The sequence below is a fragment of the Anabrus simplex genome, chromosome 12 (assembly GCF_040414725.1).
Source record: "Anabrus simplex isolate iqAnaSimp1 chromosome 12, ASM4041472v1, whole genome shotgun sequence".
In the NCBI taxonomy this organism is placed as follows: Eukaryota; Metazoa; Arthropoda; class Insecta; order Orthoptera; family Tettigoniidae; genus Anabrus; species Anabrus simplex.
Window position 1 is genome coordinate 55,323,212 of NC_090276.1, and position 26,152 is coordinate 55,349,363.

The following is a 26,152-nucleotide window of genomic DNA, read 5'->3' on the forward strand; positions in this document are numbered from 1 at the left end:
TTTGATTGATTTTAATAATCTACCTTTAATTCCATAGTCCCCCAGTATAGCGAACATCTTTTCCCTCGGTACCCTGTCATATGCTTTCTCTAGATCTACGAAACATAAACACAACTGCCTATTTCTCTCATAGCATTTTTCAATTACCTGGCGCATACTGAAAATCTGATCCTGACAGCCTCTCTGTGGTCTGAAACCACACTGGTTTTCATCCAACTTCCTCTCAACGACTGATCACACCCTCCCTTCCAAGATGCCAGTGAATACTTTGCCTGGTATACTAATCAATGAGATACCTCGATAGTTATTGCAATCCTTCCTGTTCCCTTGCTTATAGATAGGTGCAATTACTGCTTTTGTCCAATCTGAAGGTACCTTACCAACACTCCATGCTAATTTGACTACTCTATGAAGCCATTTCATCCCTGCCTTCCCACTATACTTCACCATTTCAGGTCTAATTTCCTCTATTCCTGCTGCCTTATGACAATGGAGTTTATTTACTATCCTTTCCACTTCCTCAAGCATAATTTCACCAACATCATTTTCCTCCTCCCCATGAGCTTGACTGTTTGCAACACCACCATGATGATTTCCTTTTACATTGAGAAGATGTTCAAAATATTCCCTCCACCTCTCCAGTGATTCCCTAGGATCTATTATGAGTTCACCTGAATTACTCAAAACACTGTTCATTTCCGTTTTCCCTCCCTTCCTAAGATTCTTTATTACTGTCCAGAAAGGTTTCCCAGCTGCTTGACCTAGCCTTTCCAGGTTATTACCAAAATCTTCCCATGACTTCTTTTTGGATTCAACAACTATTTGTTTCGCTCTGTTTCTTTCATCTACGTACAAATCCCTGTCTGCCTCGGCCCTTTTTTGGAGCCATTTCTGATAAGCCTTCTTTTTACGTTTACAGGCTGCTCTCACTTCATCATTCCACCAAGATGTTCGCCTTTTGCCATCTTTACACACAGTTGTTCCTAGGCATTCCCTTGCTGTTTCTACTACAGCATCCCTGTACGCCACCCATTCACTTTCTATATCCTGAACCTGCTTACTGTCTACTGTTCGAAACTTCTCACTAATCATATCCATGTACTTCTGTCTAATTTCCTCGTCCTGGAGATTTTCTACCCTTATTCGTTTGCAGACAGATTTCACTTTCTCTACCCTAGGCCTAGAGATACTTAGTTCACTACAGATCAGATAGTGGTCTGTATCATCGAAAAATCCCCGAAAAACTTGTCCATTCCTAAAAGATTTCCTGAATTCAAAGCCTGTTAAGATATAGTCTATTATGGATCTGGTACCCCTAGCTTCCCATGTGTAGCGGTGAATAGCCTTATGCTTGAAGAATGTATTTGTAACAGCTAAACCCATACTAGCACAGAAGTCCAACAAACGCTTCCCATTCCCATTAGGTTCCATATCTTCCCCACATTTACCAATCACCCTTTCGTATCCTTCAGTTCTATTCCCAACTCTCGCATTGAAATCGCCCATTAGCACTATTCTATCCTTGCTGTTGACCCTCACCACGATGTCACTCAATGCTTCATAAAACTTGTCAACTTCATCCTCATCTGCACCCTCACATGGTGAATACACAGACACAATTCTTGTCCTAATTCCTCCAACTGACAAATCTACCCACATCATTTGCTCATTTACGTGTCTAACAGAAACTATGTTCCGTGCAATGGTATTCCTGATAAAGAGCCCTACCCCAGACTCTGCTCTTCCCTTTCTAACACCCGTCAAGTACACTTTATAATCTCCTATCTCTTCCTCCTTATCTCCCCTTACCCGAATATCACTTACTCCTAGCACATCCAGATGCATCCTCTTTGCTGACTCAGCCAGTTCTACCTTCTTTCTTCCATAAGCCCCATTAATATTGATAGCTCCCCATCGAATTCCATTTCGTTCGCCAAGTTGTTTCCAAGGAGTCCCTCGCCTGTCAAATGGGAGTGGGACTCCATTACTCCCATAGGTCCGAGGCTTGCTTAAAGTGTTCTGAGCTCGGTAAATTCATGAAGCAGGATGCTGCCCTACTTGCACATAGTCCACGTGAGGATCTCTCCTCTAACGGGTTATGGACCACCGGTGAATTGTATAGTCCTAGCCGCCTGAGCACAAGGAGGGTTAAGACTCGGAATATGTCCGAGATGCCCACTCCCATTCCATAGCAACTGGTACCCGACTCTCAGGACCACTTACTAGGCCACTCAGCCGTTGCCCATGGTTCACGAACTAGGACGTGACTACAGTAACCCACAAACATGAACCACAAGAATATATCAATATTAAGTTAAAAGAAGGTATATAATGGTTCCCCCTTTCAATTCTATTAAACGGTACCAATTTTAATTAAATAGGAATGTAAACTTTCAATACTATTAAAATAAGAAATGTATGGTGGAACCATTATATACCTTCTTTTAACTTAATATTGAACTCGCTTCAATATGGAACAATATGAAATTCTTATCTCTTAATAAGAATATATCATCAGAAACCATTTTCAATGCATGTAAAATAGTTACTTAAATACTTGCTAGAAGGCTACACTGCACTATATGGGCAAGTCAAATTATATTATCTACTTGTGTCGAGTGGTGTCCTCTTTTCAGGGCCCCAAAATGAGCGTAATGCAACTTTAATATATTGGTTTTAGACTGTTCATTGTCTGAGAAGGAATTGTTGGTATCAGGGCACTAAATCTGGACTTCATGTAATCCGGACACAAAAAGTAAACAAGCATATCCCAGAGATATCAATATTTAGGTGCATGATTTTTCGCATTAATTTATGTTCGATTTCGCGAAAAGGAAACAATGTTTCATGTTATTTCGCGAAATACGGCTGATACAGTCACTTCAATTTCACGTTTATCATTCCTAAAATTATTCATAATAAGTTTAATTCATTCGATTTGTGAATTATTTATGTGAAAGAAAAAGATAAACAATATTGATAACCATTCATTATTCCTTATGTAACCTTGATTAGAACTATAATATAGCCTAATCAAGATTACATAACAAAATTACCCTTTCACCCTATACGGCCGTAGCTTTCACCTTATATGATGGCCATACTATTAAGGGATTTTATAGAATATTAAAACGAAGAGATATTTCTGTCAAAATGAGAAATCCTTATTCTGTCTTCTGTTTCCCTTTACATACTTAATATTGGAATACAATTTCATGCGTGTTATTTTCCATGAAATTCGCTGCATTTTCGTACATATCGCAAAATAAGTAAATTTCGCTTTAAACTGTCCTTTTCGATTTAATTCGCTGTAATTCGCGAAAATAAAATCACTAATTTCTTGACTAGAATCATATAATTCGTTAAGATATCTCAAAATCGTTTCAAAATGTTTTTTGTCGCGCTTATCGTTAATGCAAAAAAAATCATGCCTCTATCAATATTTCTGGTATGTACATTGAAAGAAATTAAAACACCAATCAGGAAAGTTACAAAATAGCTTTATTTCTATGTACCATATAAAAATTTGTACAGTAATATATGTAAAAAATACATTTAAAAGGTCCCAACTGATTGAAGTTAAAAGGTAGCACCATCATTAGCAATAAGTAAAACCTCCAGTATCTGTCGTGGAGTTTATTTCTCTTACATGGATAACTGAAAAGCACAATAACTGTCAATTTAATACTACTAACATAACAATATTTGCAACTCTGTATCAATGCAAGGTAGTTTTTCTTCTCGTTGCCAAAAAGAGTGATGGAAATAGGTAATGGTAGTGAAGTTACTGAAGTGATAAGTATCACTAAAAATGTTAATAAATGAAGAATATCAATTTTTTAGATTGATTTAAGGCTGTTGAACTGCAATTATATTGGTGAGGTATGCTATCAGCTCTGGTCAATAAATGAATCAAAACCGTGGGAGTGTATTTTGCCTGCAGGTCAACATACTGTACTTCAAGTGCTTTTGAAATGAGCATTGTGTGTGAATTATACCTGCTTTGATTAATATATAAACCTGAAATTAGGAGCATCTGCAAGGTACGGTAATACTTAACGCCCTGTTACAGTTGGTTCTGGGGTTTTTATTTTTTAATTCTGTCCCCTCCAAAAGCGTGAATAATAAAGAGTTTATTGTACAATACTTCAAGTACATGCATCCAGCTAAAATCATTACTCACCACTTCTAAAGAGTGTATTATGCAGAGGAAGAATTACCAATGGATGAATATGTTTTTTTAGAAAATCTCTTTCAATTATGTGACACCACGAAAGAACTTTGTAAATTACCAGAGCTGTAGTGGTGCCGTAAAGTTGTACGATCTTTCCACAACAATAATGTCAACTTAATTATGCAGCCACCTAAGTCTCCAAAGCTTCTCTCCAAGGAATTAAACTTACAGTATTTAGTGTATGGCATGAGTTTCGTGCTTCAAGAAAAAGGCGTTCCAAATGTGAAGAGCAGATCAACTTGACTGTAAAAGTAATATCTTCCTAATACCCAGACTGAAAATATGTTGAGTGCTTTACGCTGTTCCAACCTGTACTGCACTGATGACAGCTGCAAACTTAAGTCATGTTCCGAACACATAACTATATAAAATAAACATTTGTCAACTACAAATGAAAGTTAATAAATCACTGTCACACCACTCCATACTAATCCTACATGATTTCCAATACAGAACAGTTGAATATCACAAAACAGGACATGTTTTACATGTAGAGTATTTAATACCTGGAGTTTGTGGTTTATAGCATTTTACAAGAAAAAATGTATCACTGGATGAATACCATACAATGATTATGAAAAATATTTAAACTTAACAACTTGCTTTGAATATTACAGTTTAGTAACATACTTCAGTATTCTGCTTTATCCTTACTTCTGATCACTACAGCAGGACCGCAATAATCCGGCAAGCATCAGAAAATTATTTTCTCCCATATTTTGAGGGATTTAGTGCTTGGCACGCTTGGTAGTACAGTTCGACGCATTCAGGATATATCAGAACTATTCAGTGTTTCGTCAGTCACTACTGTCTGGCTCGCTGTGCGAGTATGTTCCCTCCAGGATCAGCCAGTTGCTATCTTGGCTTAGTAGTAGTAGTATCACTACAACTCTTCGCTCATGTAGACCTATGATTACAGTACTTACATTTACATCAGCACGGTGCAGTTTTCTTTTATATTTAATTAAATGTTATGTATCAAAGTTAGCTGTGTGTACGATTGTCAAATAGACTACAGCAGAGTGAGAAGTTTGAACGTACAGTTATAATATGTTATTTAAACCAAAGGTCTTATGAGTCTTCGCAAACCTTTAACACCTTTGTGAAATTCGGAGAAAGAAGGCAACAATACGACATTTCTGAAGTTATGAATCTCCACATTATACAAAATAATTTTTGTCTAAAAAGAGCTAAATCCAAGAAACAATCCCTACAATGTTTCTGGGGGCTTAGAAGGAAATTCAAGCTATCCCATCAGTAGTGGACAGCACTCTGACATGTTCCATGCCCTCAACATCATTGGACACCTATGGTAGGCTTATAGGCAGTGATTCAGATTGAACTGTACCAAATTCCTGGCATTTAACTACTTTTATTTGATTAAAATTAACCTGTTCTTGTTTCCTTTCAAATCTGTTTAACTTTCCAAAATTTTGAGCCCTAAACTGATTTCACAGTGCAGTCCAGTGTTTGATTTTTAATTCGGTTCTTTTTTTACAGTGCCATGAACTTTAAATTTTTTTATACTGTAATTTTTTCTGTTGTGTTTAATAAATAATAATTATTCACTTTTGTACGTTAAAACTGTGGTCTTTATTTATATCACCTTGTTTAAACCAGGTTTTTAAAACTGACCTTGATAATGTGGCATTGGCAGACCCCAAGCATGCTGGAGTATCGCGGTCCTACTGTATTACTATATTGGGAAGATTTACAAGTAATGAACATTACTAAACACTATGAAGAAAGATGTGAAAATATACTCAAACCATTGTTATTTAATTTTCGTGTGGCTATTTCTAGCCGAGTGCAGCCCTTGTAAGGCAGACCCTCCGATGAGGGTGGGCGGCATCTGCCATTTGTAGGTAACTGCGTGTTATTGTGGTGGAGGATAGTGTTATGTGTGGTGTGTGAGTTTGCAGGGATGTTGGGGACAGCACAAACACCCAGCCCCCGGGCCATTGGAATTAACCAATTAAGGTTAAAATCCCCGACCCGGCCAGGAATCGAACCCGGGACCCTCTGAACTGAAGGCCAGTACGCTGACCATTCAGCCAACGAGTCGGACACCATTGTTATAATAAGTCTGCCTATTTCTTGATGGGTGTAGTTGAATCTGTCTCTTGGCACTGGTCAGAGCAAAATGTAGCTTCCACCGAAGTCCCAGTGTCATTCACACTGGTGACATTATGGAAGCTGCTACTCACAGGATCAGCTGTGCTGAAATAGCACCTTCTGGCCCAGCGAGGAAAGCGGTGGCGAACTATTGCACTCATCTTACTTGGCACCACTGTACATTTCGGTGGTAGTATTTGAGGATCTAACCAGTGCCCAGATTGATGACCTCAAAGACAGTGGAACTGAAGTTACTTGTGTTTTAATAGGCTTTGAAAATTACTCAGTGCACGAGTTTAAATACTCGTCATCGTGATCATCACGATAATGTTTTTGTTTTTTATTAACTTCTTTTGAAGACACCGCATTGCAGACAAGTTTTTAACAGAGAACTGAAGCTAAACTGACTATACTTGTGAATGGTTGACTTTTTAAAATGTTAGTGAATGACCGGTGGTGTTCGGTAGGTTAGTCTCAACAGCAGCCAGTAAGGCTCTCACTCGCGCAACATGTGAGAATACTACGTGTTGTGAATGGCAACTGTAGCCTTGGACAGGGGATGCTTTCTACCTTATCTTTATTTTAATCTAACAGGCGTATATAATTTTAGCTTGCATTATTGATTAAATAAAGAATGGAATGGTCGCAGGATTATACAATGAACAGAGTCGGATAAACAACGTTCTACTGAAAAACAACAATTTTTAAAAAGAGAATAAAGTACTTCACGGGAAAAGTATGGTTTATATTGCAGAAAACCAGTCACTCAATGTTTTGAACCCATTTTGTACTTTCATACTAATTGAAAACAGTTAAACAGCACACACAGTCTTCAGTGCTTTGGGCACATTTTACATTTACCGCAAATGTTAAAAACCACAAATTCTAGTTATGACTGGGAATGATGAGAAAAATGTATATTTCTAAACAAATATTTCACTTTCAACTTTGTTTCAGGAAAAACACTTATTACTAATGTCTCATAAGTCTTATTTCCTTTCACTCAAGGCTGATGCTAACTTATCCAATGTGAGACATAGCACCTGATATGTGATGTCTTATCATCAGAGAAATAATTTAGATATCTGGGAATGCACTTCCAATGTAGTTGTAGCCCTTGTAGCGGAAGGTGTGGGTCTTGATGCCGACCACCTTGCCGCCCAACTTGAGAGAGCACTTCTCGTCGGGACGAGTCATGAAGCAGACGGTGTAGAGGGCCATCTCCAGCTCGGGACTAGTACCGACAAACATGGTGCCCACGGGCTTCATCACATTCGACCACTTATAATGAAGCTTTAGAATGGCTCCTTTCTGAAATGGAAACTACATTAATAAAAATTTCCAAGGCCGTCACATACCGTATTTCCCAGTGTATAAAAATGCATGGCATTCATAACTGTTGATTAGTAAAGCACCTTTACTCGTAAGCCTTTCTTTACCTTGTAATTGGTTAGACGTTGTCTTCATGCAAGCAACATTATAATAATAAAGTCATATTCCTTTTTCTTTTTAATAATCATGCATCCTATTTGAGAATTCCATTTTAAAAAATTGAGTTATCTCCTAGGACACTTCTTTTGTACGTACGGTAATGGCCAGTTTACACGTAGACAGTGTTTAGTTACAACTTAACTCATGTGGGCTAGTTTAAGTGTAAGACAGCGTTTAGTACAGTGGTAAATGGCAATTTGTCACTTGCATCCAGTGATTCAGTTGTTCTTGTGTTGTCAACTAGATCAGTTGGACCAAAACGAGGATAGCGTATTTTGTTACCTTTCATTGAACCCCTAGTCTCAAAACTCATGAGCCGTCACAGGAATGCAGGAGGTAAAAGACTAGGAACATGCTACAAGCGCAGAAGGGTAAAAAGGGATCTCAACAGATTAATATAGGTAATGGAATGAACAAAAATATCTAATAAAGTAATAAACATGAAGATAGGTACAAGAATATTTTTAATCAAACATCCTATTTGGGCATTCCAGGAAGATTTTTTCAAATTTCTTCTCAGGCACTTACAGGTATCATAGCTTATTTTATATTAATGGTGTTAAGTCCATGCAAGACAGAAAGAAATTGAGCTCCTATTTCTTAAAAACTCAAAAATCAATTTAAAAAGACATCTTTCAGTTCAGTTAACAAATTCCCCTGTGGAGAATACATCCACAGTACCTCCTGCCTGTTGTAACAGGTGACTAAAAGGGTATCTCAACTTGAGAGCATGAGTTGGCGACCACTAGCCGAGTTTGGTATTGTGCCTGCCTCCTCACTTTCATCTTTCCTGTCCAACCACCCTTGGCCACCTCATTCTGTTCCAAACCAAACCAAACCAAATCCCATGGCACAACAGCCCCGAAGGACCATGGCCGACCAAATGACCGCTGTTCAGCCCGAAGGCCTGTGGATTAAACGACAGTATTACGACTGCGAGGGCTAGGCATTCTTTATTTCCATTCCCTTTAGTTTGCAGATAGATTCATTCTTCAAAGAGTTGGACGTCTTCCCTTGTGATGAGTGTTAAGAAGAGATGGTTATCTTGTTGTACTTTCCCTTAAGACAATAAACACCACCAATCTTATTCTCCTTCTCTTCCAGGGCCTTCATCTCATCCATTTTCCTTCTTGTTCTTAATGAAATATCCAACACACACAGTACTTGAGTCATCCATCAAAATAAACAGTGACACCGAGCCCTTCTATAGGTAAAGGGTTTCTCTTACAAACCTAGAGCGTCCAGCAGTGTTTTTACTCTCGGAGACCTAAGCAGCTGTACGGGAGGTGCGCATAGCTCTTGACCTTGTAAGGAGTGTGCACGTGTTCGACCTAGCATCAGTAGCCAGTCTGAATCTCAGCTGTTAACGTGGTGAGACAGTTATCATTGCAACACCGTATTTTCATATGTAAAAGTTGGCTCAATGCGTACGTGATGTATTCGTTCAGCAATTTCTTTGTGAAGTGGCACTTTCATGAGCACAGATTCAAGTAATTGTAAATACATTTGAAACTACTGACTCAGAGCTCAATAAAAACCATCCGCACGCACAAACAGTTTTAAGAGAGTAAAAGCTAGATGACAATGGTGCGAATCTTCCCACTGAATAATTTCACTCTCAAAATTAGCACAACACTAGGGGTTTCGGTTCCTTCTGCACACGGAGCTACAAAGCTGTTGCACATCAAACCGTACAGGTTTACACGGGCCCATTGTTTAAAACCTGCTGATCCAGCCACAAGAGTGAGATATTGTGAGTGGTATCTTGCATCACTAAATGATCGTTTATTCAACCCACAATTTGTGTTCTTTTTGGATGAGGCCTGGTTTCATCTTAATGGACGTGTGAACAGTCGTAACTCTCACAACGGGTGTGCAGAAAACTCTAATGATGTTTATGAAGTCCCTCATTATGAAGGATGACACTTCAGCATCTTTTACGAGGTAAAATTTCATATAAGATTGTATACACGCTTAAAGCAGGGCAGCCGTGTGCAATGTAAGATTGGCTGAGGCAGCGCTGTAGCACAGTTTACAAACACCGTGCGCTCAGTCTGGGTTTATATGAGAGACCCTGTATAGGCAGTTATTGTGTGTCCATAACGTTTTGATCATGCAGTAGGTCACAGCTGATTCATTTCCTTGTCAAGGAGAATGTAACCTCATTTTGATATAGTTCACATGACTAATGGTCCTGCAACAGTGAACCATAAGCTGGCATTGGAAATACCATAATTTTGTAAAATTCAAACACTCTTTTGTGTCCTACATATTTCATCAATGGCCTTTTCATCTTTTCTACAGACATCCAAACAACCGTAGTGAAAAAGCGAACATCCCAAATATTTGAAAGAGGTGACCCATCCTATCAATAAACTAGGTTTTACGATTAGACAAGGTCAATTCTCCGGAGGGCAAGGATTTTTATTTTTTTCTAGTGGTTTAACATCGCACTAACACATCAAAGCTTTTTGGCGATGCAACTAAGAGGAATGGGAAGGTAGCGACCACAGCCTTAATTAAGGTACCTGGTGTGAAAATGGAAAACCATCTTCAGGGCTGCTGACGGTGGAATTCAAACCCAACATATCCTAAATGCAGCTTACAGCTATGTGACCCTAACCAGACGGCCAACTTGCTCGGTTTTGTCTTCTTATCATCAATAATTTAAGAAAATATATTTCTTGCAGGGACAAACAATACTGATGAGATTATTATTATTATTATTATTATTATTATTATTATTATTATTATTATTATTATTATTATTATTATTATTATACACTGAGAAATACAGTAAGAGCAATTTTCTTCCCAGTTTATATTCTTTTCATGCTCTTTACAAAATGCTCAGCATGACTGCAATCATAGCAATATAAACTCAGATAAATAACAACCATTAATAATTTCTTATTTGTTAAAACAGTCACAAGTCTGAGATTAATTGATTTTAATGATATTTAAGGAGCATTGACTCAGGTAATTAAGGTCATATTAAATACTGATTCCTCCTGTCTAGAAGATATTACCTGGAAAAGAAAAATGAAGCCTTTGATAAAGTAATTCATCAGTTCCTAGCCAAAGAGCAGTGGCAGTAATTCACAGGTGCAAGAGGGTCAGTGCGTGCCCTTATTTTTCAAGCGATCGTTCCTAAGAGGATAGCAATATTTTCTCATTTTTATAAACATCTTCAAAATTTCCCTTGTCCATGAGTCCTGGCATTGCTTCCACTTGTGCCAGGTTCCTCACTTTCATCTATCCTATCCAACCTCCCTTGGTCAACTCTTGTCCTTTTCTGACCCCGACAGTATTATGTATGGTTGCCTACACAGTCCTTCATTTTCATGTCCTTCGTGGCCCTTGTCATTCTTAGGTCGTTACCTTTGTTCTTCAAAGTGTTGGGTTCCTTCTATTTTTTCTCTCTGATTGGTGTCATATAGAGGATGATTGAAAATTGTACTCTCTGTAACATTTGTTATGTAATACTTTTCGACAGGACCAATAACATAGGTAATTAAAAATTAAATTTTAGGTGCCTTCGCCTAAACCACCATTTCCACCGGGGTGAATAAAATTATTTACAGCGTAGACTATAGTTCCTTATTGCCTGACTTTACTTACCAATTTTCATTAAATTCTGTCCACCAATTTTCTCATGGCTCGGCGTTGATATGGACTTAGCAACAACAATTCAAATTCATCAATATTCCTGTTATCATAGCCGGTATGATAAAAATGTATAGGACATAAAAGATCAGAAATTTAATACTATATAACTTTAGTTATATAGTATTTATCAATAGAACAACTAATAACAAATATTTGAGAATTAAATTTTAGGCCTGCCCCTAAACTATAGTTTCACTCAGAGTGAATAAAATTATTCATGGCCTAGACTGTAGTGACTTATTATACCGGTTTTTATTAAATTCTCTTCAGCCATTTTCTCATGATGCACGTATATACATACATGCAGGCAGAAATTACGAAAAATTTTAAAAAATGCATTTCCTTGTTACTATTACAAGATCGATGCAGAAATACCATTCTCTTTCAATTCCAAGCAATGTACAAACAAAACTCATATTTTATATATATATAGATTTTGATCTTTCCTACTTTAAAAACACCACTCAAACTTATCCGTCTACTAATGTCATTCCACGCCATCCCTCCACTGACAGCTCGGAACATACCACTTGATCAAGCAGCTCCTCTCCTTTCTCACAAGTCTTCCCAGACAAAACCTTGCAACATTTTTGTACTCTTTTGTCGGAAATCACCCAGAACAAATCGAGCTGATTTTCACTGGATTTTTTCCAGTTCTCAAATCAAGTAATGCTGGCGAGGGTCTGATACACTGGAACCATACTCTAGTTGGGGTCGTACCAGAGACTTATATGCCCTTTCCTTTACATCCTTACTACAACCCCTAAACACCCTCATAACCATGTGGCAGAAATCTGTACCCTTTATTTACAACAACGTTTATGAGATTACACTAATGAAGATCTTTCCATGTATTAACATCTAGGTACTTACAGTGATCCCCATAAGGAACTTTCACCTCATCAACACGGTAATTAAACCTTAGAGGACTTTTCCTATTAGTGAAACTCACAACCTAACTTTCAACCCCGTTATCATCATACAATTGCCTGCAGTCCATCTCACAACATTGTCGAGTTGCTCATAATCTTGTAAATTATTTATTACATTATACAGTATCACATCATCCACAAAAAGCCTTACCTCTGATTTCAGTTCTTTACTCATATCATTTATTTATTCTCAAAACCTCCATTCCAATTTTATTTGGGGTTGTTGGAAAAACTTTTCTTTAATTGAATATGCTTTCAGGCTGGGTATCTATCTGGAATCGACATCGTAAATTTCCTCACTGTTGTAACCATGGCAACTCGTGTTCGTCTATGTACACTCGGTCAGTAGCGTCATCTTCTCACTGTGAGCTTTCTTCCTGTAACTAAGAGCTTGAGAAAATCTCGGTATCATGTGAACCCCGTTCTACTCCTCAGTCCAGAATTAAATGAATACTGTAATTTTAAGTGGGGATGGAGGCTGTTGTATGTCCTCCGCTCTCTCCGCTCAGCGCCAGCCAGCCGCACGCACGCAAGCGTGGAGATTTCGAGACTCGACGCGCAGCCTTCAGTGCGCGTGCCTGTACCGTCGAGTGCTGTATAAAAGGAGCTCCCTGCCTACCACTCTCCAGGATTCTCCCCAGTGTCCTGTTCCAGAATACACTGTACGTCGAACACGGAGGCTACTCCTCTTAAAAATGTGTCTCGACCAGGTGGACGGAATTCTGGTAGTATGAGGTTTCACCTCAGGTCATTGTTCCAAGTTCCCATTCCTTCATCCAAGTCGAGCCCCGATGCTGTACTCTACACATCCCCTATCTCCCTCAGGCTCCGACACATACACATTAGATTTTCTAATAGTGTACTTAGCTTTCCTTCAGTGCAAGCTCATAAATTCAAACACTGCGAGTTAGAAGGAACTCTCTTCACTAATCCATGCTAGTGAAACTGATAGTTTTCGACTATCACGAACTGAACATTCCTACGAACTATCTTTTCAAGATAGAAGCTAGTGTAAATACATTCCAAGTGTATATAGTGTACAGTGACAGAAACTCTCGCAAGCTTAATTATCTACTTTGCTTCAAGACAATTTTATGTTTATTCTTGTAAATTTCTATGTGAAGCAAATAAACAAGTTGTGTTCTGGTAAACCTTATCCTGTTTACAACGCAACTCATTGGCGACGAGGTAAAACAACTACGTGCTATCTGCCACCAACTCATTTGCAACAAGGTACAAAACTGTGCGCTATCTGTCCCCAACACATTGGCGACGAAGTACAACAGTGATCAGTGTGTCGCCCACTCATTCGCAGCGAGGTTCAAAACTGCTTACATTCTTTCGTCAACTCATTTGCGACAAAGAAACAAACTCTTACAGTGTATCGTCAACTCATTGGCAAAGGACACTATACTCCGTAACTATCACCATTCCACATTGGAATCTGTACGGACTCTACCAGCAGTTAGTGCAACTATTAGCCTCCTTCGAACTACGGACAGTCAGCCTACATTCCAAGGCTCTCTCTCTCCCTCTCTCTCTCTCTCTCTCGCTCACACCACCTGTCTGGCACGCTTCAGCTTGTGTGCTCTCTCACACACTCCCAGCTGTTCCGGTGAAGGTCGCACCTCAAGCCAGCTCAGTACAAGCTGCTCCACAAGTTCTTTTCTCTCACGCCTCTCAACATGGCTACAGCCGAGCAACTCACGGCCGTATTGCAGGCTCTCCAACAGCAGCAACAGCAATTCATGCAGCAGCAACAAGCAGCATTGCTCACAGCTATTCAAGCTCTTTCTGTTTCTACACAGCCCTCAGCAATTCCTCCGTTCTCTGCTTTTGATCCGGCTAAGGAAGAATGGTCAGTCTATTTAGCCCGCCTACAGCAGCATTTTATATGGCATTCCATCACGGATGACAAGCGCCAACGTGCTCTATTTCTCAGTTCGGTTGGCAATGCTACGTGTGAATTACTACAAAAATTAAGTCCAGAGGAGCAACTCTCTGAAGTGCCGTTCGCACAGCTCTGAACACTATGCTAAAGCCCCACACATAGTGGCTGCTCGCTACAGATTTTTTCAGAGCAGAAAGCAACCGCATCAGACCCATGCTGAGTGGATAGCAGAATTAAGAGGTCTAGCTAAACCCTGCCAGTTTATATGTTCCAAGGACGGTTGTGGTACGCCCTATACCGATTCCCTCATTCGGGATATGGTCATTCTGCATACTCCTGAGGACAAAGTTCGTTTTGACGCTGTCAAGAAGAGTAACCCTTCTTTAGAAGACGTCCAGCGTATTGCTACAGTATACGAACTTACTACTAAAACTGCCGCAGAAATAGCTTCTCAACACGAAGTCGCTCAAGTCTCTACTCCAGCCCGCCAGTCATCTGCTACCTTGAACCGCGCAGCCAAGTCGCTCTCTGCCAAGCATTCTCGCCCGGTTCCCTCTCGTTCTTCTACACAGAAGCCCACTTCGAAGAGCAAGTTGCAACTCCTGCCTTCCTGCAGAGGATGTTTCAAACATCATGAACGTCGTGCAGGTCGTTTTTTCAAAGCCACTTGTGAAAGATGTAATAAAGTAGGACACATCAAGACTGTATGTCAGAGTTCGCTCCGCCCTGCTAAGACTCCTGCAGCGCGCCCGACACGTATACAGCCCCGACAGGACATGGAAGTTGATCAGATAAATCTTATTCTTCCTACCAAGAATTCTCACAAGATCATCGTTCCTCTATCATTCTCTGATCGCTCTATCGATTTTCAGTTAGACACTGGATCACCTGTCTCTATCATTAACCTGGCTAAATATCACGACTTAGGTATGCTCTCCAGCTGACATCCAGCTTGTTACATTTGACAAACGGAAGATTGATATTAAAGGCCAAATCACGCTTCCAGCCAGTTATAAAGGAATTCAGAAGGTCATTCCACTACTCGTAGTCAACAACTACACCGCATCGAACATTATGGGCATGGATCTCTTTAATTTATTCGGCTTCCAGATTCATGACAATGTCAACGTAGTCTCTACTTTGCAACCTACTTCTGAGATTACGACTCTCCTCGAGCAGTTTCCTGAAGTCTTCGACTCTACGCTCGGAACCGCCAGAAACTATACAGCTCACATACAGCTGAAATCCGGCGCTAAGCCGCGCTTTTTCAAAACACGTCCAGTACCCCTAGCACTTCAAGACCAGGTCACTACGGAGTTAGAAAGATGGATAGAAGACGGAATAGTGGTACCAGTCAATTCCAGTCAATGGGCCACTCCTTTAGTTGTAATCAAGAAACCTGATGGCAACATACGACTTTGTGGTGATTTCCGATCTACGATCAACTCACAAATCGACACAGATGTCTTCCCAATTCCCCGTCCAGAGGACTTATTCCGTCGTCTAGCTGGTGGACAATTCTTCTCTAGAGTGGACCTTAAAGAAGCCTATCTACAACTACTTTTAGACGAAGAATCCAAGCAATTTCTCACACTCAACACTCCTATCGGACTGCTCCAGCTCCAGCGTCTCCCGTTCGGCGTCTCTTCCTCAGCTGCTATTTTTCAACGCTATTTAGCTCAACTCACCGCCTCCATTCCCGGTTGTGCTAACTACCTTGATGATATTATTGTAACCGGCAAAGATCACCAAGAACATCTCCATAATCTGCGCCTCCTTCTCACGAAGTTGAAAGGCAATGGCCTACGAGCGAATCTCGCTAAATGCACTTTCTTTCAGCCGCAAGTTCACTACCTGGGACACATCCTTGATAAAAACGGCATTCAACCTAGTGAACGGAATGTCTCGGCGATTGTAAACATGCCTGTACCACAGAACATCAAGCAGCTCCAATCCTTCCTAGGCAATGCGAACTACTATAACAAGTTCATTCCCCGCTTCGCTTCAGTTGCAGCTCCATTACACGCCCTACGCAAAAAAGGTGTTAAATTTCAGTGGTCTCCGCAATGCCAACAGGCCTGGCAAACGATCAACAAAGCCCTTGCTCAAGCTGTTAAACTCACTCATTTTCAGCCTGGCAAGCTCATCACGCTAGCTACTGACGCATCAGATTACAGCGTCGGTGCCGTTCTCTCCCAGAAGGATCGTCACGGACGTCCCATCGCCTTCGCTTTGAAGACACTTAATGAGCATCAACGTCGGTACTCCCAGATAGAAAAAGAAGCTTTAGCCATCATCTTTGGTATTCGCCGTTTCAATGAATATCTCTATGGCAACCATTTCCTGATCATTATTGATCACAAGCCTCTAGTACACTTATTCCATCCTGGTAATAAGATCCCTGAGCATTCCCTCAGAAAGCTTCAACGATGGTCCATGTTCCTTTCTGATTATTCCTATCAGATCTCCTATCTTGCCGCATCCCAGCATTGTAATGCTGATGCCCTCTCTCGCCTACCAGTAGGTCCCGATACCGCCTTCGATTCTCAAGAATCCAAATGTCTTCAGTTAGATATAGAACTCGAAGACACCGTATCCAGCTTTCCTATTGACGCTACCTGCATTGCTAAAGCTACGGATAAGGACAGTACACTTGCTACAGTACGTACTTACATCCGCAACGGTTGGCCTCTTCAGAACAAACTTCCTGCCCACCTTGCGCCTTATCATCGTATTCAGCATCGTCTTACGACTCGTGCCGGAATTATACTCCTGGAAACCGGCACCACCTTCCGAGTGGTTATCCCACTTAGTCTACGGAAACAAGTTCTCGACTTGTTACACCAAAGTCATTGGGGCACGTCAACACTGCTACTGGCCTGGTATTGATGCAGCCATCGAAAAGCTCATCCGCCATTGTGAACAATGTCAAATTAATCAGAACGCCCCGTCTTCTGATCTAGCTTCATGGCCTCCTGCTACTTCTCCATGGGAACGAGTTCACATCGATTTCGCAGGTCCTTTCCTCAATTCCATGTGGCTCATCGTCATCGATTCTCTATCTAACTTTCCCCATGTAGTGGATATGCATTCGACTACTACTACAGAAGCTACCATTCGTGCTCTTCAGAAAATATTTACAACTGAAGGATTACCTCAAGTACTAATTTCTGACAAGGGACCGCAATTCACAGCTACTGCTTTTAAGAACTTCTATACATATAATGGAATTCGCCATATCCTAGCTCCGCCTTTTCACCCTCAATCTAATGGTGAAGCTGAACGCTTTGTACAAACTTTTTAGAAAAGTATGAAAAAAGCTGTCTCTTCAGGCTTAACTAAAGACCAAGCATTGCTACAACTCTTAAGCAACTACAGAACTCTGCCCGGCGCTGATAATGTCACTCCCGCACAAAAGCTTCATGGACGACCTCACAGAACTTTACTTTCTCTGTTGTAGCCTCTTCCGGCCCAGCCTAAGACATCGCCAACGAAGTTCACAGTCAACGACAGAGTCTACATCAGGACATTCAAGTCAAACCCGCTCTGGTTACCTGGTGTCATCTGCAGATCTTTGGGCCATCGTCTCTACGAGATTCAGACTGCTGAGAAATGTATTTGCCGCCACCAGGACCAGATACGCCTGCGCTCCCGTCCATATCCGGCTATTGATTCTCTTGTTAAGCCAGATAAATCTATTGCTGAACGAGCTTTAGACCATTTAATAACCATGGGTTCCTTTCAGGACGATGCAGAGCCACTCCGCCCAGTCACAGCTCCGGACAATACAACAGTGACGTCAGAAGCTCCTGCCCAGCATCACAGCCGCCGCCGCTTCACGCCGTATCGGCGTATTTAGGAGGGGAGGGTGTTGTATGTCCTCCGCTCTCTCCGCTCAGCGCCAGCCAGCCGCACGCATGCAAGCGTGGAGATTTCGAGACTCGACGCGCAGCCTTCAGTGCGCGTGCCTGTACCGTCGAGTGCTGTATAAAAGGAGCTCCCTGCCTACCACTCTCCAGGATTCTCCCCAGTGTCCTGCTCCAGAATACACTGTACGTCGAACACGGAGGCTACTCCTCTTAAAAATGTGTCTCGACCAGGTGGACGGAATTCTGGTAGTATGAGGTTTCACCTCAGGTCACTGTTCCAAGTTCCCGTTCCTTCATCCAAGTCGAGCCCCGATGCTGTACTCTACACATCCCCTATCTCCCTCAGGCTCCGACACATACACATTAGATTCTCTAATAGTGTACTTAGCTTTCCTTCAGTGCAAGCTCATAAACTCAAAACACTGCAAGTTAGAAGGAACTTCACTAATCCATGCTAGTGAAACTGATAGTTTTCGACTATCACGAACTGAACATTCCTACGAACTATCTTTTCAAGATAGAAGCTAGTGTAAATACATTCCAAGTGTATATAGTGTACAGTGACAGAAACTCTCCCAAGCTTAATTATCTACTTTGCTTCAAGACAATTTTATGTTTATTCTTGTAAATTTCTATGTGAAGCAAATAAACAAGTTGTGTTCTGGTAAACCTTATCCTGTTTACAACAGAGGCATCTTCATGTATATGAGGCTATACTCTTTCTCCATTCACCATCCCTGAATTGTATCTACAATTTGTGGAAAACTAATAACATTCAGACTTTGTAATTGTAACTGTGCAAGGGCTCCTTTGGCTTTATTTATACTGAAAATGAAAATCCACAGCCTGTTTCCAGTACTTTGACCGGGTCAGGAATGGAATGAATAAAGCCCCCGTCTAGCAGGGAGGATAGAAATGGCGCCGGCTGCTGAAGCCTGTCGCACTCCTCTGGGGCAATGATAAATGACTGACAGATGAAATGAAATGTTAATGCAGTGAAAGATGACAGAGAAAACTGGAGTACCCAGAGAAAAACCTGTCCTGCCTTCACTTTGTCCAGCACAAATCTCACATGGAGTGACTAGGATTTGAACCACAGTATTCAGAGGTGAGAGGCCGCGCACTGCCGCCTAAGCCACGGAGGCTATTTATTTATACTCCTTTAACACATCTCAAAAGCACCTAAATCAATTCCATCTAGAGTCAAGCTAGAATTGTTACGATGTTTTATGCGTTTTTTCTTAGTCTTTTTGTTATTTATCTTTAAGCTACTTAGAGATCATCCATTTCTTCCAATCGGTTAGTTAATCCCACTAAATGCCCTGCTTTTCATTCGTTGCCTCTCTCAACATACAATCATGTCATAACTAATGGCGACAGGAGACATCCGTGTCTTATTCCAGATTTCACAGCGAAAGGTTCAGACAGCTTCCCTTTATGTTCTACTTGAAAAGTATATCCATCATACATTGCCTATTTGAGATGGACTATCTTTTGTGGGATTCCAAATTTTCCATAGCCCTACACATTTTCCTCTGGTTGACAGAATCAAAAAGGCCTTTTCAAAATTAATGAAAAGTATTACAAAGATGTCTGATATTCAGCAAATCGTTCAATGATTAGTCTTAGTGTGTTAATCTGATTTACAGTAGACTGACCTCCTCTGAAACCTGCTTGTTCTCCTATCAATGGCACTGCTTATTCTGTTATTCATGGGAATGGATGTTCCTAATCATTGCAGGACAAGCATTAACTGCTCTGCTGAATAATGCCGCCGCCACCACTCCGAGACTGGAGAATTGAGGGAACAGATACAAATCACTCTGTGCACATTTTAATCTTCTCTCTCCTTATTTTAATCTAATACATTATAATAATGGCCACGAAATAAATACAATATCGTACATTGCTCATTCACTACAACGTTGTTCTTTCCGTACACTTCCGACCCCGATCGCATTGTTTCTTGCACAATTTGTATGTAGGGTCGTGATGTCTTGTCTCGTATTTTGTGACGGAATCCATGCACAGCGAATTGTGTCATATGTCGCAGGTTGTAATTTGAACGTTGCCAATCTTGAGTCGTCATAGCATCCATGGTGTAAAACGAGCTCCATATTTCTTCTTGTTGTGTAGTTCTTTTAATGTACTGTGATACACATAACTTAATACATTGAGATCAATTAAGCTTGCTGTTAAGAAACACAATTTCTCATATTTTCATTTTCAATAGTGTATGTAGGGACAGCTGATTTAGAGTATGGTTGTTTAATCTGATCCACGTACCTTCTTTGAGCTATTTCTAAACCCTCAGTTGTCCTAATGGAGGATGGATTTATATGCTCTAACATCAATCTTCCCATTGCTTTCATTAAACCAAGCCAAAAAGCACAAAACTCATGCTTAGTAGCCTGTAATCCATACTTACCCCACCAAGTTCAAGTTTCCTCATGTACCCCAAGTAGTCAGCTGTCTTCTTGGCCTCCTCATTGCTGAAATAGATCCAGTTGTGCATACCAGATATTTCACCACGCTTCAGTTCTGCAAGGAATATGTGCTCGAAAGAACTGCTACCGACCTTGCGATTACCTCGAGAGTACAATCCAAACCACAACTTGCGCAGAAACTCCTTGAATGCTCTCGGGTCACGTTTCACTAGACCTGTAAAGGATACAAACAATAGTCAACGACATTGTCAAAACTTTAATGATTATCGACAATGACATATATAATAAAATTGCTCTCGGAAATATATTTTCCTCAACCTTACACCATGACACTTACGGTTATCAGCCAGGAATTTCATGGTATGAACCATGATAGGAGTTTTGATGAAGGTGTCCAACAGACTGTCCTCCTCCGATATTTCTTCCTTGGTGACCTGTTCATTGACTAATGTATCAGGGACGTAGTTGTTGTACATGACACGCACCTTGGCTACTGTTGGTATCTGCAAGGCTTTGGTGTCAACAGTGATCAATCTGCAAGCAGAAATTTCACAAAACAATACAGACTTTTTTCAGAGATCGAATTTCAGCTGACACTCAAATGTAGAAATATAAGTTAGAGTCAAACTTTGATGACACATTCCTTGCACGTAGAAGAAAAAAATATTATATGGTTATGGGTCCAAAAATGATTTACTGCATTTCCATTAGAGATGGGAAGATTCTGAATGAGTGATTCATAATGAACGAATCATTACACTCGATTGTGAATCGAAAGCTGAATCGAGAGATGGCAGCCGCACCTCGTTCCTTGGTTCCTCGTTTATTCTGATTCATATCACCAAACCGGGCATCCATCATTTTTGAATCAATGACAACTTGTGTAGAACGACTCTGTTATTTTTTGTTTAACTGGAACTAAAAGTCTGGTTCACAAGTGAAATACTCCTAACCTAACCTTACAGGAAAAAATATGTTTTTTAAATATTATCACGTCGTTTCAAGTCACACACTTCATGGAACTGTAATATACACTCAACTTCCAGCTCCTTGCGAAATATTAGGTTAAGTTTACTTCATGGTTCCCGTTCTCGTTCTCGTGAAGTTAAGTCAACTAACGTGTGGAATATGGAAGCTTCTCCGTTCTCGTTCTCAGCCCGGCACAGATTTGTTTCCTATTATTGCACTGCCTACTACAGAGAGGGAGTGACCTGCCTAAATTTGCTATGTAGTGATAAGCTTGTGAACTTAATGAAAATGGAAAGGAATGTTGTTAAGAACAAATCAAGTTCAAAAAAACGTAACGTAGCAGTTACTATTGTCACGTTTGATTATTTGATTATTTTTAAAATATTTCTTCACTAAAAAAGAATGAAAAGTAAAGAACTGATGGTGAGCTGCTGTCAATATTCACTTTTGAAATGCCACAAAATGTTCATATCTACTACAAATTTCAAATTCTATTGTCGTATAGTTTCGAATGGTAGCTTTGAAGAATGTACATTACTTTCTTAAAATCACAGTTAAGCGTTGGCAGTTCCTAACCTACTTAAGTTTGGAAAGGATTAGTCGGAAAGTAGTGTAGCATTTTTCGACTGTAACCTCTAGAAAGGATATTACTCTTGTTAAAATGCTAGTGATTACCTTCAACATTTCACTTCTTATAACTTGTAAAGCAGTAGCAGTTACAAAGAAGATAACAGAACAACTCACGTGGTAATCGAATGAACGAATCGTTAATCACAAAGTTTACACAACGATGAGAATAATGGTTTGTATTGAACGCATTGTTTCAAATGAATCAGTTCTTCTAAATGAATCAGATTCCCCATCTCTAATTTCCATGTTAGAACTTATTTTCTACAACTCTACACGGTACAATAATCATGGGAAACACATGAACCTGCCACCTGGATGCACTGATGTATCCGTGGAGTGCATATATCAATCAATCTTTGAACTTGAGGCCTCCCTTAACAAAGCACTTGAAACTGTTTGGAGTAATTAACAAGTGTCACATGAACCATCTCTTCTTTTGAATGTGATATTAACCTGTCAAGCGGTACATTTCTTTTGATGAGCTACTAACACAGTGGCACATTTTCCATAAGGTACTGGGAAGTAACCTATAGTGCGATACTCTTGTGTAGTATAGTATTTTTATCGGGTTCAAAAGTACAGAATATGTATCAAGCTGTCAAAAATGATCATAGTATGAAGGGTAAGGCATCTGGCTCACTGAGGAAAGCAACGGGAACTTATGGTGAGATCCTTTTAATTGGTCAGGTATTTTGAAAATATTCTAGCGGATTATTTACGTCTTCAATTTGTACATTCAGTCCAGGTTGCCCCGTAAATGTAAATCTCGGCCGTTCAGATCCTATCTTTGTCCATACATCAAGCAGAATATCACCGCTAGTGCTACCGTCACGTTTACTTGAGTCGCTTTCACTGTTGCACTCGCTATTTCCTGACATTTCAACATTAGTCTCACTATCAGATGACACATCACTCTCCGAATTGTCACAGTTTAATAAATCAAACAGTTCTTCTCGCAGATGTTTCAGAGCTCCGCTTGCACCTGGCGCAATGCACTATCTACCACTCTCAGCCGGAACCAGCTACGCACGGAACAAAAGGATTTCGCCCAGTCATGTGGTTTTAGGAGAGTGCTGCTGCTGTAGACAAAGCTTGAAATTAACATACACGCATAAAGGAAAGCGACCTCGGAACATACGACTGAATAAGTCATCATACCCATTGCCGAAAGACATTTACAATGTGATGACGAAATATTCCGTAATGGCCACTTAGGAAGCCATGCGTCTATGACGATTTATTCCGTCATTACCACTTGAAAAGTTAATGCATCCAATGTAAAGGGAGTCTGTCTTCCCCCTTTCATTATGTTTCTTCATGACTTTTTCTCATTTTGATAGTCATCTTTACAATTTTCCAGTGGCAAAACTACTTGGAGTCATTAGAAGCAATGCCTACCCTAAGAAATACGATTAAATTATATAAATATTGTAACAAATTTATCCGCTGCTGTTATTGTACTGAAACTACAATCTATTTAATATGTACTACATGGTTGAGAGCAGGCTATGTTCTTCGCTGATCGCCTGTTAGATGGTAACAGCAGACTACTTGTTCTGACAGCAAGGCAGCAAATAACTTGACTCACCCAGGGCTTCTTGTTTTGTTTGCGTTTCGCCAGCTTGGAATGGGGTGGTGGAGGAAAGTTAGGTTACCGCCCGTGCCCCCACTCTCCGCTAAGTCTATGTGGCCCGTTGAGGCATGCCTCTTCTGCTATTCGAGTGTGTAGAAATTCCTAGCGTGAAGGCAACAATGAAGTACGTATTGTTAATTGTGTAAGTGCGCATGCTATTTTTTCGAATTAGTAGGTAATCAGTGCATTATTGCAATATTAGTGACAATTCAACATGGAAACAACCAGTTCATTTTCTGAATTTCTGTTGCGTAAAACAAGACTGAAATCATCTGGCTGAAACGCGCGTTTAAATAATGAGTGAAGCAGGCCGTTTTGGGAACATTACAAGTCTTTTGAACTCTTTAGAATGTAAACTGTTCCCTTTTTGGACTTACGAAGAGAAGTGTGAAGCCAAAATAAAAACATGTTTGCCTAATTTAGATATTAACTATTTTGACGGTAAAGTAGCCAGAAAATTTCAATTTCCTTTGCATACACAATATTCGTTTTGTTATAGGGTCTACTTCATAGTTTACAAAGAGAGCTTCCCTGCTATTACACTGAACAATCTTGTGAACATATAACCCCTTTTTAATAGAGAAATACTGGAAAATGAATTGATAAACATTTTTTCTGATATAGAAAAACACCTGTCCCCTCAAAAGCTTTTATATTATATTGTCCTCAATGATTTCGAACCAGTGTTCCTGTGATCACGGCTTCCTCTGAAAGGAGTGCGAGTACTCTGAAGAGGATAAAAACCTTCTTGTGTAATACAATGAAAGACTCAGCAGTCCTAGAACCATTTCTATCAAGAAAAAGCCTGTGAAGGAATTTATGAATAATGAAGTAATCGTTCACAGGACAATCAAGTTATCCAATTCCCCAGCTACTTCCCGCCAATATTCAGGTGGGATGTTTTACTCGGGACGCAGCAGTAATCGCATTTAACAGAGATGAGTGGCAGCAAAAGAGACAAATCACATCACAACAATAGTCAATGTAATGTTATTGTTGATCAGCTTTATGAGCACTCAATATTGTAAACATTCACATATAGTTTTCTTCCGTCTCTGTGATATTAGGGCATCTAGTGTAAAGGGAGCCTTTCCTTCTTTCATGACTCCCTGTTGTCTTGTTCTTCAAGTGATCATTCCTTTACAATATTTTTCTCATTTTTTTAAATAATCATCTTCACAATGTTCCTTGTCGATATAGACCAATTGGCAAAAACCATCGCCAGTTAACACAATTGAACAATATTTCCATGTTGGCAATGCTCAGCATTGATGTGGACTAAGCAACAAAAGTCGTCAGGTCTATTATCATAGTCGGTACGGTAAAACTGGATAAAACATAAATGATCGAAAATTGTAAACTTTAGTTATGTAGTACCTTTCGATAGGACTAATATCATCATCATCATCAGCAGTCAGTTTACTCATTGCTGAGCGTTGTGACCTCATTTCTTCACTTCATTAGTAACTGCATCCTTAACGAGATTTTTCCATCCTGAGCAGTCTTCAGCTCTTCTTAAGATATTGTGATGAGGCAGACCGGTGATCTTCTTTTCTTGGTCTAACCATCTACTTGTTGTTCTGCCTCTTGGTCTGGTGCCTTCAATTTTGCCTTGCAGAATGGTCTTTTCTAAATTGTCTCCTTCTCTCCTCAAAATGTGTCCCAGGAACTGGAGGTAACTTTCACTAACGCGGAAAGATAAACGTTTTGTAATGCTCAGTTCTTCTATAATGGAGACACTTGTTCTTATTTCTGTCCGTGGTATACGGAGCATTCTCCGCCAATAACAAAGGTATTTAAAAATTAAATTTTAGGTTCCTTCCCTTAAACTACTATTTCATACAGCATGAATAAAATTATTTATAGCCTGAACTGTAATGCCTTATTCCCTGACTTCACACATCGATTTTCATTAAATTATCTTCAGCCATTTTCTCGTGGTGCGCGTACGTACGTACAGACAGACAGACAGACAGACAGACAGACAGACAGACAGACAGACAGACAGACAGACAGACAGACATGATGGAAAATTAAAAAGTGCCATTTCCTTGTTATTGTGGACACGAGCAGTACAGAATTATCATTCTTTTTAAAATTCTGTGTAATGTACAGACACAACTTTTATTTTACGAAGGGAGTTCAATATATAAGGCAACACATTTTTTTCTAAGAGCAGGTTGGTTTTATTGAGGATTCAAATACACCATGTTATCCCCCAATCCTTCTGCTACAATACCCTACTTTTCAACATAATCTCCGTTCAATGCCT

The 26,152-nt window shown here is 40.0% G+C and overlaps 1 protein-coding gene across 2 annotated transcripts in view; it reads right to left on the bottom strand.

Moving 5' to 3' along the window:
- Positions 1 to 6,308: 6,308 nt before the first annotated feature.
- The window catches only part of LOC136884518 (endoribonuclease CG2145), a 44,049-nt gene continuing 24,205 nt past the window's right edge, over positions 6,309 to 26,152 (bottom strand). For both annotated transcript variants that reach the window (XM_067156747.2, XM_067156746.2), the window contains exons 3-5: positions 20,986 to 21,182; positions 20,630 to 20,862; positions 6,309 to 7,660 (exon numbers count right to left, since the gene is read on the bottom strand). In XM_067156747.2, coding sequence (XP_067012848.2) covers positions 7,427 to 7,660; positions 20,630 to 20,862; positions 20,986 to 21,182 — 664 coding nt within the window. In that variant the 3' untranslated portion in view covers positions 6,309 to 7,426. The remainder of the gene's footprint in view (positions 7,661 to 20,629; positions 20,863 to 20,985; positions 21,183 to 26,152) is intronic.